The sequence below is a fragment of the Lutra lutra genome, chromosome 10, assembly GCF_902655055.1.
Source record: "Lutra lutra chromosome 10, mLutLut1.2, whole genome shotgun sequence".
NCBI lineage: Eukaryota > Metazoa > Chordata > Mammalia > Carnivora > Mustelidae > Lutra > Lutra lutra.
The window spans coordinates 70914955-70931170 of record NC_062287.1 but is presented as its reverse complement, the minus strand read 5'-3'; the positions used below and the strand labels follow the sequence as shown (position 1 = coordinate 70931170).

At 36.7% G+C, this 16216-nt stretch overlaps 1 protein-coding gene across 19 annotated transcripts in view; it reads left to right on the top strand.

Annotated features, from left to right (window-relative positions):
- SOX6 (SRY-box transcription factor 6) overlaps positions 1 to 16216 on the top strand; it is a 637684-nt gene that overhangs the window by 506154 nt on the left and 115314 nt on the right. For 13 of the 19 annotated variants that reach the window (XM_047691366.1, XM_047691365.1, XM_047691370.1 and 10 more), the window contains 3 exons: positions 1530 to 1653; positions 13952 to 14031; positions 15524 to 15646. In XM_047691366.1, the coding sequence (XP_047547322.1) occupies positions 1530 to 1653; positions 13952 to 14031; positions 15524 to 15646 (327 nt within the window). The remainder of the gene's footprint in view (positions 1 to 1529; positions 1654 to 13951; positions 14032 to 15523; positions 15647 to 16216) is intronic. The other 6 variants (XM_047691360.1, XM_047691358.1, XM_047691374.1 and 3 more) reach the window with 3 other exon arrangements.

Below are 16216 nucleotides of genomic sequence, written 5' to 3'. Positions count from 1 at the left end.
CAGGCTAAGTTTGTACTCTCACATACAAAACTCGGGCTTACCTCAGCTAAAATGGTAGAAGTAGCTGCCCAAAGCTAGTTTCTTTCACGCCCCACTGGCAAGGTAGTAATTGCACAAAGACCTTTTTATTATAAGTTGATTTTCCTGAGAAATGAATTCAGAAAAATACTGTCAAGTGTTTATTTTTTGCTTGCCCTTTATTAACCCACATCTTAGGGCTTTCCCTAGAGAAAAACTGTTGGTAAATGAAACCTCTTAGACCCACACAGAAGCATTTTTGCACCATGTCCCTGGCTGTGGAGGGAACAGGGACAGGACAAGGCAAGTTGGCGCTATTTAAACAGGGTCATCGGCCAGTATACGGAATTTTGCCTAAAGAGAAATTTTAAGAATTTAAACGGGGGAAGGGCTTGGGGTTGGTAGAATTATTGGTAAATGTTTATATCTTAAACAGGATATAAGGCAGTTTTGTTTTTGTTTATTTTTTATATGAGCAAAGAGCCCAAAGACCCAGTTTGAAATTAAAAATCACTTCTGTGAGGACATCCTAGTTTTGATCTTTAAAGAACAAAAGTCCTGTAGTTCAGCGTATAAAATCATGCACTAAAAGCCAGGACAAAACCTTCCTGTGATGCTCTCCTGGAATCAGGGTAGCATGCATCAAGTAAAAAAGGGAGAGCTAGGGAATTAAAATGTGATTTCACAGGCATGATTTTGTCATAGCTCTTATTTTCTTTATCTAGAATACAAACACTGATATAGAGTGAAGATTTTCTATTTTGCATTTCTGTGCTCTTTGATACATTTATTGAGGTCAAATGAAATTTGATATAGTAGGATTTATTATGAAATGCTCTCTGAATACAACTCCGTAATTACTGAGCCACATGGTAGTACATAAAGCTGTAAAACCGCTAAGCCAGACAAGCAATTTATATGTTACATCGAGGTGTGTATGGCAAAGAATATTAGTTTAATTGGGAGCCAAGATGTAGTAGCCCTAAATCTGAGGAGCTATATGTTTAACATAATGCGGCAAGGCTTTGAAATAAGACACCTAAACTGGGGAGATGCCGCTTTGGGAATATATAACAATTAGACATTATTTTCTGACCAAGGATACTAAATCCTGTTTCCCAAATAAAAGGCAGAATGCAAAGCAGGTGAAAGGGCAAAACCTTTCAATATTGCACGGTGTACGAAGCAAACTTATTTCTTCCGGTTGTTTTGTTTAAAAAAAAAAAAAAAAAGGAAAAAAGAACACAGTCAAGAGAAAAGAAAAGCATTCACCAGGATTTGGTGGAAGCAGGGATGAGGCAAATTCGCAATGAGGTTGTGTCCTTGGAGTGCTAATGGGATCTAAGAACAGGGACTTGGTAACTTTCACCTGCGTTTTCTCAGGGAGCAGATCTGGAATGAGGTCGGAAGTGGGTGGCTGTTTGGGTACCAGCACAGCGGCAGGAGTGAAAAACAAATACTTCTTGGCACACATTTGCTCTCTGTCTGATCATAGGCTCTCTTCTGTTTAGCAGGTTCAGGGTCACATGCCTCCGCTCATGATCCCAATTTTTCCACATGACCAGCGGACCCTGGCAGCAGCCGCTGCCGCCCAGCAGGGCTTCCTCTTCCCCCCTGGAATAACATACAAACCAGGTAAGTAGAGAGGTATTTAACATTCTTTTGGAAATGCTCAGATCCCCGTGTTTTTGCTTAGTAGTCACAACAAACACAGGAGCATACAAAGGAACTATGAATAAAAAGATCACAAAAGCTGACTTTCACATAAAATTCGAATTGGGACGTTAATTGGGAAGGGGGCACATTCAGAAACTCATTGGTTGCTAAAAACTTTCGTATTCTCTTTTTTCACTTGGTTTGTTCTGAATTCACAGATAGAATGCTACTTTCCCTGGGGACCACAGGTTTTTGCCAGCTCTCTCTCATACCTTCACTGTCAATAATTGTCTTTGGTTAAAGACCCTTTCCTTCTCCTCTTGGGAGCTTTCATGCTCTGGGACAGTAGTCACACAAACTATCAAATGCTACTGTTGTTTGTTGTCTGGTTTCTCCTGGAAGAAAAGTTAAAACAGGACTGATTTAATTAGCTCGCTGCTAATAGGTAAGCTACCTTTGGATTTGAGTGTAAATAATGAAGCATTCAGTAGTATTTTTCTCATTCATCTTTGAACCTCAGAAACAGGTCACATAACCTTGCAGTGAAATATGTTTTGAGATGATTTAGCAAATGTTATGATTTTTCTTTATTCCTCTGAGTTTACTGGACTCCTGGGGAATTCAATTAGGGACATAATGGTTTGAAGTTTCTTTCAGAGCCTCCTTGTAAACAGGGCTTTAAATGTTTAAAGATATGTTGCCAAAGGAATCCAATGTAAGAAGATAGTCAAGTAAATAAAGTCAACCTTAATTTCATTTGTGCATTCTTTGTAAGTGACCTCAGCTCAGAAGTAGTGACCTTGTTCTACTCATTAATAATTTCCGTGTCAAGTTCTTTTTAACATATTAACCTGATTATATTAACCACCAAATCCGAGTACAACAAATCTGAGTGCAGCGGTTTCGTGTAGAGGGTTTATAAAGTGAACAAAGGCCTTTTAATGTGCTTCAAGTTATAATAAAATCTAAATCACTTTACTGAAATCCTCAGTAAGGAAGCTTACTAAGTAGCATAAAAACAAACCTAGTGAATTTTAACACCTATTTTAATTGCTTATTGCTATCAATTACTCTTTTGCATTTGCTAGGTGTCCACCTTTCTTGTGAGAAAAGGTAGGATGCCTGTCAGAACTCATAGGTTTCAAGAAAAAGAGATACTAAGGAATTGGCTCATTTTAAGGACTGTCTTTGAAAATTCTTCAGATGCAAATTAGTCAGGTCTGGTTTTACCAAAGATTTTGGGATACCTGAATAAAAGAAAATTTTATTGTTTAACCTGTCAGATTTTGATTTTTCTAGAGCAGGATTTTTAGAGCAAGGTATATTCCTTATAAAATTGGTACCCATATTAAGGACAGGAGTATATTTTGTCAGAGACTATGTTTCTGTCAATGCAGTGGCTCAGTCCTTCCCCGATCTCTCAAGCAGTTCTGAACTATTTCTCCATCTTGACTTCCTCTGGAACATTGACGTAAGCTCAGTTTACTTGTTTACCCTGAATCCGAGTTGTCATCCCTCTACCAGTCTTAGAAACTCTTTCATCTGTAGAAGACCTTTCTTTAATTTCAGTGCTTCTAAAATTTAAAACGCTTCACATTTAAAAATCAGGGATGAGCCTTATTTTCTACTGCACGGAACAGTGACATAGTTGACCTGTTACCTAATTCTGTTAAAACAATAATGCCATTTTTCATAGGGAAATGTATTGTTATATAGTTAATGAATTTGGACCACTTTTAAAAGATTCTTCTCACATGGCACTGATGAGACCGTATTAAGTAACTAAGGAGAATATGGAGATTGGGAGAGTGGTGCCCATAAGTGTTATCTCTGTTGGACAACATATGTGCAGCATACAGTAGTGTTCAGGGATAGCAGGATTATGTGTGATTATGGCAGCTAAAACCTGTTGTGTTAAAGCATGACAAGGATCTTGGCATGTAGGACAATTTTTAATCACAAGCAAGGCTGATAAAATAAGTTATTTTCTGGTGGCCCCTAAGTTATATCAGAGGATTTTATTAAACAGAATTCTAAATTCTTAATATTTTGGCTTATCCGGGTTTTATAGTATAGCCAAATTATATTTTAAAAGATTAAAATTATTTATTCTTATGCAATTAGCAGAGAAATTACATACTTGGGTGACTTAATCTATGTGGTGTTTCTGTCCTTCACATGAACTGGGGGAGTAGAATCATGTTGGACTGGAGTCTGGACTAGGAAAGTTTTTTGCTCCAAACTGATCTGTGATAATTTCATTTGAAATACATATGAAATGATGATTAAATTTTTAGAAGAGAGTAGTTCTGTCACATATAGAAGATGTGAAGTGGTGGTATAACCTTATATTTTGGTCCCCTGGACAAGAGGATGAGCAATCACAATTTTGATCTTTATAAATTACAAAATAAATGGCTCTCTTTGCTCTTTTCCACCTTCCCATAACCTGAAACAATCCCATAGTGTTTGCGCCTTCAGCTGATTGAATAATTGTCGTGATTTCTAGGAAGCACGGGCTATCTGAGGGTGATGTTCATGTCAAAGTTGACTGTTTCTGAATCAATGATTAGGACAGTCTGAACAAATATACTTAGGGCTACGGTCCTTCTTCCCTTCAGATAATTTTACACATTGCTCTGGACATAATAGGGTCCTGGTGTGCAGTGAACACCAAACAAGTACTCCCACTTTGGTGGGTTGCTGAGAAGCCATATGGCCTAGGGATTGTGCAGTTTCAGGGGGACTATCTATCAGATTAATATCTGTAGACATAGCTTTATTGAGTTTTAACTCTTTTTTTTTTTTTTTAACTGACTCTGTAATTAGACACATCATTCTAGGCAGGGCCCAGAACATACACCACAGAAGTTTGGTTGCTTAGTGCTCTTTCAGAGCATGAAACAGAGATGCAGCAATCCGGGTCAAGAAAAATGTGTTTAAGCACCTATGTTTGAGAAAATTAAGAGTAAGCCTCTTTCATAGCTGGCAGTGTGTATGTAAAACAGGATTGAATTGGCTATAAAATAAAAATAATGGATAACCTCCTTCATGTGCCAGGGATGGTGCAGCTAACCCATGGACTGAGTATAGTTCGGATTTTTAAAATTGCTGCTGGAGTAGTCCCCTTGGCTTCCTTGGGGATTCTGGGAATAGGATCTCTGCCTACCCCTAGCTTTCCACCCACTTGTTATTATAATATAATAGCTAAAGCCTCCTGAATAAGTTGCTCTGTGCCAAACACTGTGTTAAATATTTTACATGGATTATTTTATGTAATTCTTACTTGAACATGTCATTTAGCCTTGCTGAGCCTCACATTTTTGTTATCTAAAAAATATGCCTACTGCTCAGTGTGAGTGTGAAGATTAAATTTGTTACAATATATGTAAGTTCTTTGAAAATTCTAAGGCACTAGGTTTAGGGGTAAAGTCTGACCGTGAAACTATAAATTTAACAATATTAAACTACATCCTTATTCATTAGAAATGTCCAAAAACTGAGCATTGGACTGAGATATATTATCCCTCTGCCTGAAATAAAAATAATTTTACAAGTATACCTAGTGCTTGCTTCTTTTATAAAAAATTCTGGTGAAATATACATAGCATAATACCCAATATTTTAACTATTTATAAAAGTGCAATTCAGTGACATTAATACATTTGCAATGTTGTGTAAGCATCACTACTATTTATACCCAAAACTTTTAATCATCTACAATGGAAACTTTGTGTCCATTAAATGATAATTCTCCCTATCCCCTAGTAACCTCTATTCTACTATCTATCTTTCTCTATGAATTTGCCTATTCCAGATAGTTCATGTAAATGAAAGTAAGATCATACATTACTTGTTTTTCTATGTCTAGCATATTTCACTAATCATAATGTTTTCAAGGTCCATCCATATTGCAATATATATCCAAAATTCATTCTTTTTATGGCTGAATAATATCCCCTTGTGTATGTATGTCAATATCTATATATATGTATGTGTGTGTCTATATGTATATATATATATATATATATAATGTATTATGTGGATAGACAGTTTGTTTATCCATTCATCTGTTGATAGACACTTGGGTTGTTTCCACATTTTGGTTATTGTGAATAATGCTGCTGTGAACATTGATATACAAATATCCGTTTGAGTCCTTGCTTTGAGTTCTTTAGGATATTTGTGTAGGAGCAGAATTGTTGGGTCATATGGTAGCTGTGTGTAACTTTCAGAGAAACTGCCAAACTGTTTTCTACAGAGGTTCTGCCTTTTATCCTCCCACCAGTAATCTAAGTGTTCCAGTCTCTTCACATCCTCACCAATACTTGTTACTTTCCAACTTCTTCAAAGAAATTATAGCCATCCTGGTAGATGTGAACTAGTATCTCATTGTGGTTTTGATTTTCATTTCCCTAATGATTAATCATTTTGAGCATCTTTTCATGCGCTTATTGGAAATTTGTATATATTTCTTGGGGAAAGTACTTTGCTTAGTGTTTTTTTTTTATTATTATGTTCAGTTTTTAATTAAACTGTTTTTTGTTATTGAGTTTCAAGAGTTCTTTATATATTCTAGACAATCCCTTATCAGATATATGATTTGCAAATATTTCCTTCTGTTCTTAGGTTGCCTTTTCACTTAATAGTGTCTTTGATGCACAAAAGTTTTTAATTTTGAAGCATTCCCAATTTATATTTTTTTCTTTTGGCTTGTGCTTTTGTTATCCTATCCATACAATTGTTGCCAAATACAAAGATTTACTCCTGTGTTTTCTTCTTAGAGTTTTATAGTGTTAGTACTTAAGTTTAGGTCTTTGATCCATTTAGTTAATTTTTATATGTTATTTATTCTTTTGCATGTGCATATCCAGTTTTCCCAGCACCAGTTGTTGAAAAGATATTCTCTCCTCATTGAATATTCCTGGCTCCCTTGCCCAAAATCAATCTACCGTATATGTAAGGGCTTTTTTTCTGGGCCCTCCGTTCTGTTGCTTTGGTCTGTATGTCCTTTCTTATGCCAGTATCATACTATTTTAATTACTAAAACTTTGTAGTAAATTTTGAAGTCAGGAATTATAAGTCTTCCAAATTTATTCTTTTCAAGATTGTTTTGGCTATTGGGGACCCTTGCAATCCAATATAAGTTTGAGGATTGGGTTTTTCATTTTTGTGATAAAAACTTTTGGAATCTTGATAGATATTTCACTGAATCTGTTCATTGCTTTGGATAGTATTGCTATCTTAACAATGTTAAGTCTTCCTGTTGATGAACATTTCCATTAATTTAGATCTTATAAATTCTTTTTTCAGCAATGTTATGTAGTTTTCAGTGTACAAGTCTTTCACCTCTTTGGCTAGATTTATTCCTAAGTATGTAATTATTTTAGATGCTATTATAAATAAAAATGCTTTTTAAAATTTTTTTTGGAGTATTCATTGCTGGTATATAGAAAAACAAATGATTTGTGTGTGTTAATTTTACTAGATTGCCAGCTTTTGCTAAATTTGGTTATTAGCTCTAGTAGCTTTCTTGTGGATTCCTTGGAATTTTCTGTATGTAGGATCATGTGATGTGCAAATATAGAGATAGTTTTACCTTTTGCTTACCAATTTTGATTCCTTTTGCCCTCCCTTCCTTTACTTCTCTCTCTCCCTCTCTCCTTCTTTCTTTCTTTTTCTCTTTCTCTCTCTCTGTCCCTCTCTCTCTCTCCCCTTCCTTCTACTATCTCCCTTCCCTTCCCTCCCCTGCCCTCCCCTGCCCTCCCATTCCCTTCCCTTCTCTTCCCTTCTCTTCCCTCCCCTTCCCTTCCTTTCCCTTCCCTTCCCTTCCCTTCCCTTCCCTTCCCTCCCCTCCCCTTCCCTTCCCTTCCTTTCCCTTCCCTTCCCTTCCCTCTGCTTCCCTTCCCTTCCTTTTCCTTTTTCTTTCTTGTCTAATAGTGCTGGCTTGAACTTCCAGGATAATGTCGGATAGCCTCAGTGAAAGCAGGCATCATTATCTCATTCCTGATCTCCGAGGGGAAGCTTTCCAGTCTTTTACCATGAATATGATGTTAACTGTGGACTTTTCATAAATATCCTTTATCATATTAAGGAACTTCCCCTCTATTCCTAAATTTCTAAGAGTTTTTACCCTAAAAGGGTGTTGGATTTTGTCAAATGCCCTTTCTGCATCAATTGAGATGATTATGTGGTTTTCTTCCCCTTTGCTCTATTAATGTGATGTATTACATTGATCTTTTTGTGTGTGTTTGAGCCACCTTTGCATTCCTGGGATAAATGCTGCCTTGTCATGGTGAATAATCCTTTTAATATGCTGTTGGATTCAATATACTAATATTTTGTTGAGGGTTTTACATCTGTATTCATAAAAGATGTTGATCTGTAATTTTCGTTCCTGTGATGGGTTTTTCTGACTTTGCTATCAAAGTAATATTGACCTCACTATTTTATAGTTACGAAGTATTTCCTCTCCAATTTTTTTGAAAGTTTTGGGAAGAATTATTAATTTTTCTTTTTAAAAATTTATTTATTTATTTATTTATTTATTTTTTTAGAGATGGGGGAGGGAGGAATCTTGGGCTCTATCTCATAACCCTGAGATTATGACCTGAGTTGAAACCAAGAGTCAGATGTTTAACTGACTGAGCCACCCAAGTGCCCCTAGTGTTAATTTGTCTTAAGTATTCAGGAGAACTTATTGGCAAAACCATCTGCTCCAGGACCTTTCTTTGTTGAGAAGTTTTGTTTGATGATCCAATCTCTTTACTTGTTATAGGTCTATTGAAATTTTCAATTTCTTCTTGAGCCGGTTTAGGTAATTTACATGTTTTAAGAAATTTGTCCATTTCTTCTAGACTGTGTAATTTTTTTGGTATAAATGGTTACTCAGTGGTTCTTTTGAATTCCTTTGTTTCAGTTAGCATTCACTGAGTAGCATTTATTTGCATCTATATGTTGGGGGTGTACATATGTGTGCATATATATGTAAATATATATGTACATATATATTTGTATTTAATATTCTTTACAGCTCTAAGAGATAGGTGACATTATATCTATTTTGTTAAAAGAAAAAAGATATGAATAGTCAAAGAAGTTGATTAAATTTTGTAAGCTTTCCCATCTAGAAATTAGTGGAGATAGAATTCAGAATGAAGTTCTCTGATTTGATATTTTATACCCTTGGTGACATGGTTTAAGTGTGTATGATATTAAGAAAATCTAGCTCTTTATTGCTGTGGAAAATGTGTGATTTATATGTATGGATTCATCCAAGGTGGATTCATCTTGTAATGCTAGCTATTTCTGCATCTTCCAGAATATATAAAACTGAGGTTTGTAACCACTGTTACTGGAATACTTGAATAATTAAATTTAATCTACTTGAAATCAAGGCAGTTTTTCGGAGGTTCTTTAGATTAGTAATTTTTGAGGTCCAGGAAGAAAATATGCACAGCCACATAAACTAACCTAGTTTTCTGGAGATCAAGATTACTTTAACTCTGTCCTCTATCACATACAAAAGCTATATCATAGATGAGCTATGTTAAGGCATGAACTTTGAGTTAATGTTTTTCATTTCTTATAATAGAGGGATTTTTTTTTTTTAAGATTTATTTATTCATGTGACAGAGAGAGAGAGAGAGAGAGAGCATGAGTGGGCAGCAGGAGGGAGAGAGAGAATCCCAAGCAGACCCCGTGCTGAGCACAGAACCCAACATGGGGCTCTATTTCATGATCTTGAGATCATGACCTGAGCGGAAATCAAGAGTCGGACACTTAACAGACTGTGCCACCAGGGGCCCTGTAATGGATGGATTTATATCAGTTTATCCACATTCACTTATTTAGTTGCTTTTTTGACAAATACCATGGATTTCCATATGATTGGGCAACAGTCTGGATGTATCTATGAAATAAATGAAGAAATTAAGATTGATCCTTGATTCTTATCTTCTTTAAAGGTATGAAAAGCAATGCAAATGCTCTTAGAGAATGCCCTGGGATCAAGACTTTTCTCATCATTGATCTGTTCCTGGATGAAGAGAGAAATTTATTTATTTTTTTATTTATTAAATATTTTATTATTTGTCAGAGAGAGAGAGAGAACACAAACAGGGGGAGCAGTAGGCAGAGGGAGAAGTAGACTCCCTGCTGAGCAAGGAGCCCAATGCAGGACTCAATCCCAGGATTCCAGGATCATGACCTAAGCCGAAGGCTGACACTTAACTGACTGAGCCACCCAGCCGTCCCTAGAGGAGAAATTTAGCAAGAGAAGTAACAGCATGGTGATCTCAGCAATATATACTTTAATCCTTGCCAGGGTTTTTTTGTTTGTTTGTTTGTTTGTTTTTTAGATTTTATTTATTTATTTGACAGACAGAGATCACAAGCAGGCAGAGAGGCAGGCAGAGAGAGAGGAGGAAGCAGGCTCCCCGCCAGGCAGAGAGCCTAATGTGCGGCTCGATCCCAGGACCCTCGGATCATATCCAGAGCCAAAGGCAGAGGCTTTAACCCACTGAGCCACCCAGGCACCCTGCCAGGGTTTTGTTTTGTTTTGTTTATTTGTCCAATCGTCCCCAGAACAAATTGAAAGTTTAATTTTATTTTTAGGATTCTAAATGTGTCATTCATTACCTGCTAACTTTTTCTGCAGTGTGATGCCTCATAAAGATAAATTCAGATTGATTACGACATTGTTTCAGGATATAGAGGGATTGTAACATTTTGCTATTCTCGATGCAGACATCCAGGCAAGAAGCAAAGTGGCAGTCCGAGTCTGTACTGGTGGTTGTGAATGAAATATTTCCATATTGTAGCAAGAATGAGGATAACTTATAAAAGTGGGGTCACCCATAAGTTGTTTGGCAACTCAGATAATTTATCATTATCCTGTGATGCCACCACACAATAATCTGTGAGATAGTTAGGGATATGTAGTGTATTTTGATTCCATTTTAGAGGGTAGAAAATGAAGTGTGAGATTTTGAACCAGTTACTGAAAAGTCATTGAATCCTGTTTCCTAGGTTAATGTATTTTTATTTCTCTACTCCTTCTAGCCTCTCTAAATGATTTCCTCAGTAGATTAATTCTGAAGTTAATATCCCAGGAGATTACAATCCAGTCCCTTGTCTTTCTGAAGAATCAAAGGAAATGGACAGATTTTTAGCCATGAGATTTTTTACTTTTTAATAAAAATGAAATTGATATTTGAACTACAGACACTTAGGAGTATTCTGGCAGGAGGTAGCCTGAGTCTAATGGGTCCTAGGTTCTTAGTACAAGTTCCTCCTTCTCCTGTGTTTAAGTTTTACTAAGTTCTGACTACTTTTCACTTTTCTTGAAAATGAGAAAAAGTTACTTCTCTCATTCAGAGACTCTTGCTGTACAGCTGTTTTGGTTCCAAAGGAATGTTATCTATTATGACAAGTGAAACTAATGTCAGGCAAATTTTCCATAGGTTTTAAATCGTGTTTTGTATTTGTTTTGTAATCTTCAGTTAAAAATAGTCAGTTGGAAAATCTAGAAGCCTGGAAAGATGAATTTACAGAATGGGCATTATTGCCCAAATTGGCTTTTGGAGGTTGTCTTTTTACACTAGAAGTAGCAAGGGCCAGATTACAGTAGTGCCTAAAGCCAGCCTGTTCCAACAGGCTTCATCTTCCTTTGTACAAATTTAGAAAGAATGGATCCTCACGCAAGCATTTCAAATCCAGAGACAAATTTGAAAAAAATTGCTACAACATGTTGACTGATTTCTTGCCAAGTCAGCCACTGAGAACTTGTACTTGACCAACTCTTACAAAGAGAAAATTAAAGGGGAGGGGGGGTGAAGCACATAACTTTGTTATTAAAAAATTAAAACTTGCAATACCTGAAATCCGCCTCCCTCTTAACATTTTTCTGTGCTACTTTTAACCCCATTCTTTTCTTCACTCTTCTCTTCCTCTCCTGCCTTTCCCTTCTCCCTTTCTTCTAATCATTCTCTGTAATACATGCTGTTGCTTTAATGTATTCATTTTTACTTTGAGTATTGATTCAGTGATATGTTCTGAAGAAACAGCTTTCAAAAGATTGTATTCCGATACACAGATTCTAACCAGCAGAAAGGTTAAGAACATTTAAAAAATATGCATGTCAGCAGTGGAAAGAAAGCTGTTTGTAGCCAGCAGGTGAGCTGGAGAGTACTACCGGGTGTGGTAGAGATAGTAATAAATTAACTGGCAAGCCAAAAACTATAAAAAAAAAAAAAATCAGCCATTTCATAGCATAGAAGCATGACAGCTATGAAAAAAGGAGTGCCCCAGGGAGTTCTTTTAGAGTTTGATTTTTTTAAATATGTTTGACATGAAAAATGTTTTAGTACAAATAAAGCAACTGGTATTAAACTTACAGGGAGGGGGGTTGTGGTTTAGAGTTAGTATGAATAATGCATGATATTTAAAGAAAGAACAGCTCTAAAATGTTCTGGGAGGCAGTCCATGTTGATGGTTGGAATGGTGATTTTTTCCCCTATTTTTGAAGCATCATTAATTCAGTATCGTTTTGTGATTTTTTTTAACCTGATAAGATATCAACCAAAGACATACTATTTGACTTGGATTGGGGTATTCTTTCTTCAGATAATTTAGTTTAAATATCAAGAAGATCAGCCAAATTATTTAAGCATAAAGCGACAGTCATTTACTATAAAAAATAATTTGGCCTAGTTATCCTTTTTAAAAAGCTCATGTAGCCCTGCAAACCGAAATCAACCTCATGGAAGGGGAAAAACAAGATCAGATATTTTGAACATTACTCCATAGGAGACCAACACAATCTAGTGTTAGTGAGTGCGTTGTCGCAGTGCTCCGTATGCAATCAGAAGCCAATTGTTACTGGACTGTGTGCAAGCACACACTGTGCTCAATGGTCTGATGAGGTATTATGGATATGATGCAAAGAGACTATGTCGATTAGAAGCTAACAATTTGTTAAAAGTGAAAGCAACTTAACATTTACATTGGGCCAGCTGAGGCGCCCTTGGTGTGGCAAGCCGGATGAGCTCCAAGGAACTGGGGGGTACCATGGAGGCTCCAGGTATTAGTGTCTGCACAGAAAAAAAAAAAGAGATTTTACTGCTTTCCAATTGACTACCTTTATTGCTGTGATTCTTTCTACACTGTCTCTTCATTATTACATTCAGCTTTCAGTGTGGAAAAGTTCATGCAAAACAGCATGATTATTATAAATGTCAAAAATGTGTGGAGGAACAGCCTATTAAAATATAGCCTAGAGATAGTACATAACACCGACTTTAAATAAGTAGCTGCAGCCAAAGTGATACTCCATTAAATCACTGATATTGTGTAATTTATCCACGAGTACTAATTTTGATTTCCGTCACCACTATCACAATATGTTCCTCATGACTTTCTCTTGGATCTTCATGTCGCCGCACTCGGCCTGTGTTCTCGGGTCACAGAGGGTTCTCCATTCCCATGTTTCATCGTGGTATGGAGGCAGACGTGAGGATACAGCATCGATCTCTGCTGAAGCATGCTCAGTCTCTATCAGATGTTTAATGCAGCAGATATCCCGTGTAATATGTGTGACTGTTGAACCAAATCATTCAAAGAATAAGTGGGAAGCACCTCGTGTGCTTCGCCTGATTCTCTACTAGGTTCCACCAGAAGTTAATCCAGAAAACTATGGTTTCCACTCTGGCGGAGATACCAGGCATTTCCCAGAATGTTGGCAGATAAGATTAGCTCCCTTCTCGCCCCTATCAAATTGAAGAGGTTGCATTTTTAAAATTTTTTCTTTGTTTTTTATAAAAGAAAGTTTAGGGTTATGGACAGTCAATAGCTCATAATCTTTTTGGACTCTAATACTCTGCTTTGCCTACCAAGCCAAAACTTTTTTGTTGTTCCAACATAAAAACCTTAATACATTCTCAGTGAACTGAGTGTCAGCCTGGCTTTAAGATATTTTTTTTACTCTTAAAAAAATGATGTATTACAAGATTTGTAATGGAGTGAACATGCTTGAATTGCACATTTAATTTTTTTAACATCACATTCATGTTTTGCCAGTTTGCCTACCAGCTATCTGTTAACAAAAAGTTCCAAGGCAGCACTGCAAGTCTGTGCCCAACTAAGCCTTTTGTTTCTGCAGATGTTTGGGCTTCGAGCAATGTTGTAAAGCTCAGGCGATCCAAGGACCATGTTTGTACTTGTCTGCTGCGATTCCCTGTGCATTGTCTAAACCTGTATGCATTGTTCTTTCCGACAGGTGATAACTACCCTGTACAGTTCATTTCATCAACAATGGCAGCTGCTGCTACTTCTGGACTCAGCCCTTTACAGCTCCAGGTAAGTGCCAGAAGAAAAAAATGTGGGATACCAGCCAGTTCTTTAGTGGAAAACTGCTAACCAGCTGTATGCTAAATAATGGCCTGAATGTTAAATAATTTTTAAGCGTAGCCTAGAAGGATTAACACCTTGTGTGCTTACCATACTGAAAATAGAAAACTGCCAATTTCAGTATTTTTAAGGGAAAAATGGTAGTATGACTTAATACTCTATATTTTCTGTCGGGTGAGTTATTGGTTTTACATTTTTATTGCTGGCTGCTACTATTGGATGTGATCGCTTTTTCCTTATCCCTTTTCCATCCATGTCTCCATTTATGTTCAGATGATCTTTTACACATAAACATCAAAATAGAAAACAATGTTGGGCATTTTCCTTCTTGCAGCTTATAGACTAGGAGTTGTTATCACCAAATTACCTTAACTGTTTGGTAAAATGTCAATATATTGTTCTGGAATATATGTACCCTCATGCTTCATGGCATGCCAGAAGTCCAGGCATGGCATCCCACCACATTCTGGATTAGGGTTCTGTACTTATGAGTTGAAAATGGGGGAGAAAGTGTTTTGGAGGCTGGATAAAAGAATCATTTGTACCTTATCTTCTTCATGGTAAAGTGAGAGGTTTATAATAAGACCAGGTGATCTTTATATCCTTCTAGCACTGACATTTTAATGAGAAATTGACTTTTAATATGAATATGTATTTTAACAAAAACAGAAAGATAGTATCATTAAAATAATGGTTAAACCTTCAGTATTCAAACAGTTAGAAAATATGTGACAGTGAAGAACTTGAATTTCAACACAGTGGGAAGTTTAAAGATAGTCTTGTATTCTTACAATTTACTGTGATTAATTTTGAGTTTTCTTTTACAAGGGAATAGCATCTGGCTAGGCATTTTTTTTTTTCTTCTTTGCTATTCCCTCTACGGCTTGATTATAAGAAATGTGCAAATATTTTACCATGAAAAAACATCATTGTGAGTCTTTTCAATTGGGGCTGCAAATAAGTAATTTTTGCAATACTCTGAGTTTTTGTTATAAGCCTCATCCAGAAAGCCAGGACAATGTTACCCACTATAGACTGCTGAGCAGAGCTAGACATTTTGCCAGGAGCAGCAACCCTGCCTCTCTTCCAAAACTTCACCTTCCCCACTGCTAACACTGGAACTTACTGCAGTTGGAAAAATCTAAAAGAAATCCAAAAGAAACCTCCCTCATAATAAACCTACTCTGTGTCTCCTTCTCCGTATTGCTATGCTAGAGTGTCTTCTCGAGTCAGAGGCAGAAGTATGAATGAAACCAGTACCATTGCTTGATCCTATAACCAAGTTTCTGTGAAAGACAGTGTCTGGGTGCTCAGCCTTCTACTTTCTATTCTTTGGTGTGGTCAGTACCCTGGATTTAGAAACATATGTTCTGTTTCATGAGTTCTGACAGTATGTTTTGTCTTTTTTTTTTTTTTTTTTTCTGAATATGCTACTAAACAGAAGGGTCATGTCTCCCACCCACAAATTAACCCAAGGCTAAAGGGCCTAAGTGACCGTTTTGGCAGGAGTTTGGACACCTTTGAACATGGTGGTGGCCACTCTTACAACCACAAACAGATTGAGGTATGAATGCTTCCATTGGTGCTTCATTGGGTGGGGGACTGGATTGTTCAGTCATATTCTAGGCTTTTTTTTTTTTTTTTTCCTTAAAGTGGCAAACATTCGACCTAAACACTAAAATGTGACCTTTCCCTTCTTCTCATTCCTAAGGAGGCTCATTTTTGCTCCTTTTCTTTCATAGAAGGCGGCAAGCCTCAAGCCAATGCCCCTAATGACTTAGGTTGTTTAATGCTGTATATTGAGGCAAATTCTTTACAAGGAACCATCTTCAGAACCATCCTTTTCCCTGACTCTCTTTCTCCTTTTGTATATAGTGCTGTATAATGTCTATAAACACATAACATTTTTAAGAAGATCTCATTTGTCCATATAACAACCCTGCAAAGTTGATAAATATAATTCTGCTTATATAGGCAAAACACTGGAGGTTCAGAGAGAACAAGGATGCACAATATTCCTGGAGTCAGAATTAGTACCCAGGATTTCCAAGTGTCTGATTCAGGTTTCTGAATTTTGTTTTCTCCGGCTGAGGTAGGGCCCAGTGCCTGGGCCTGACTGGTTGCTTGTTGCCCT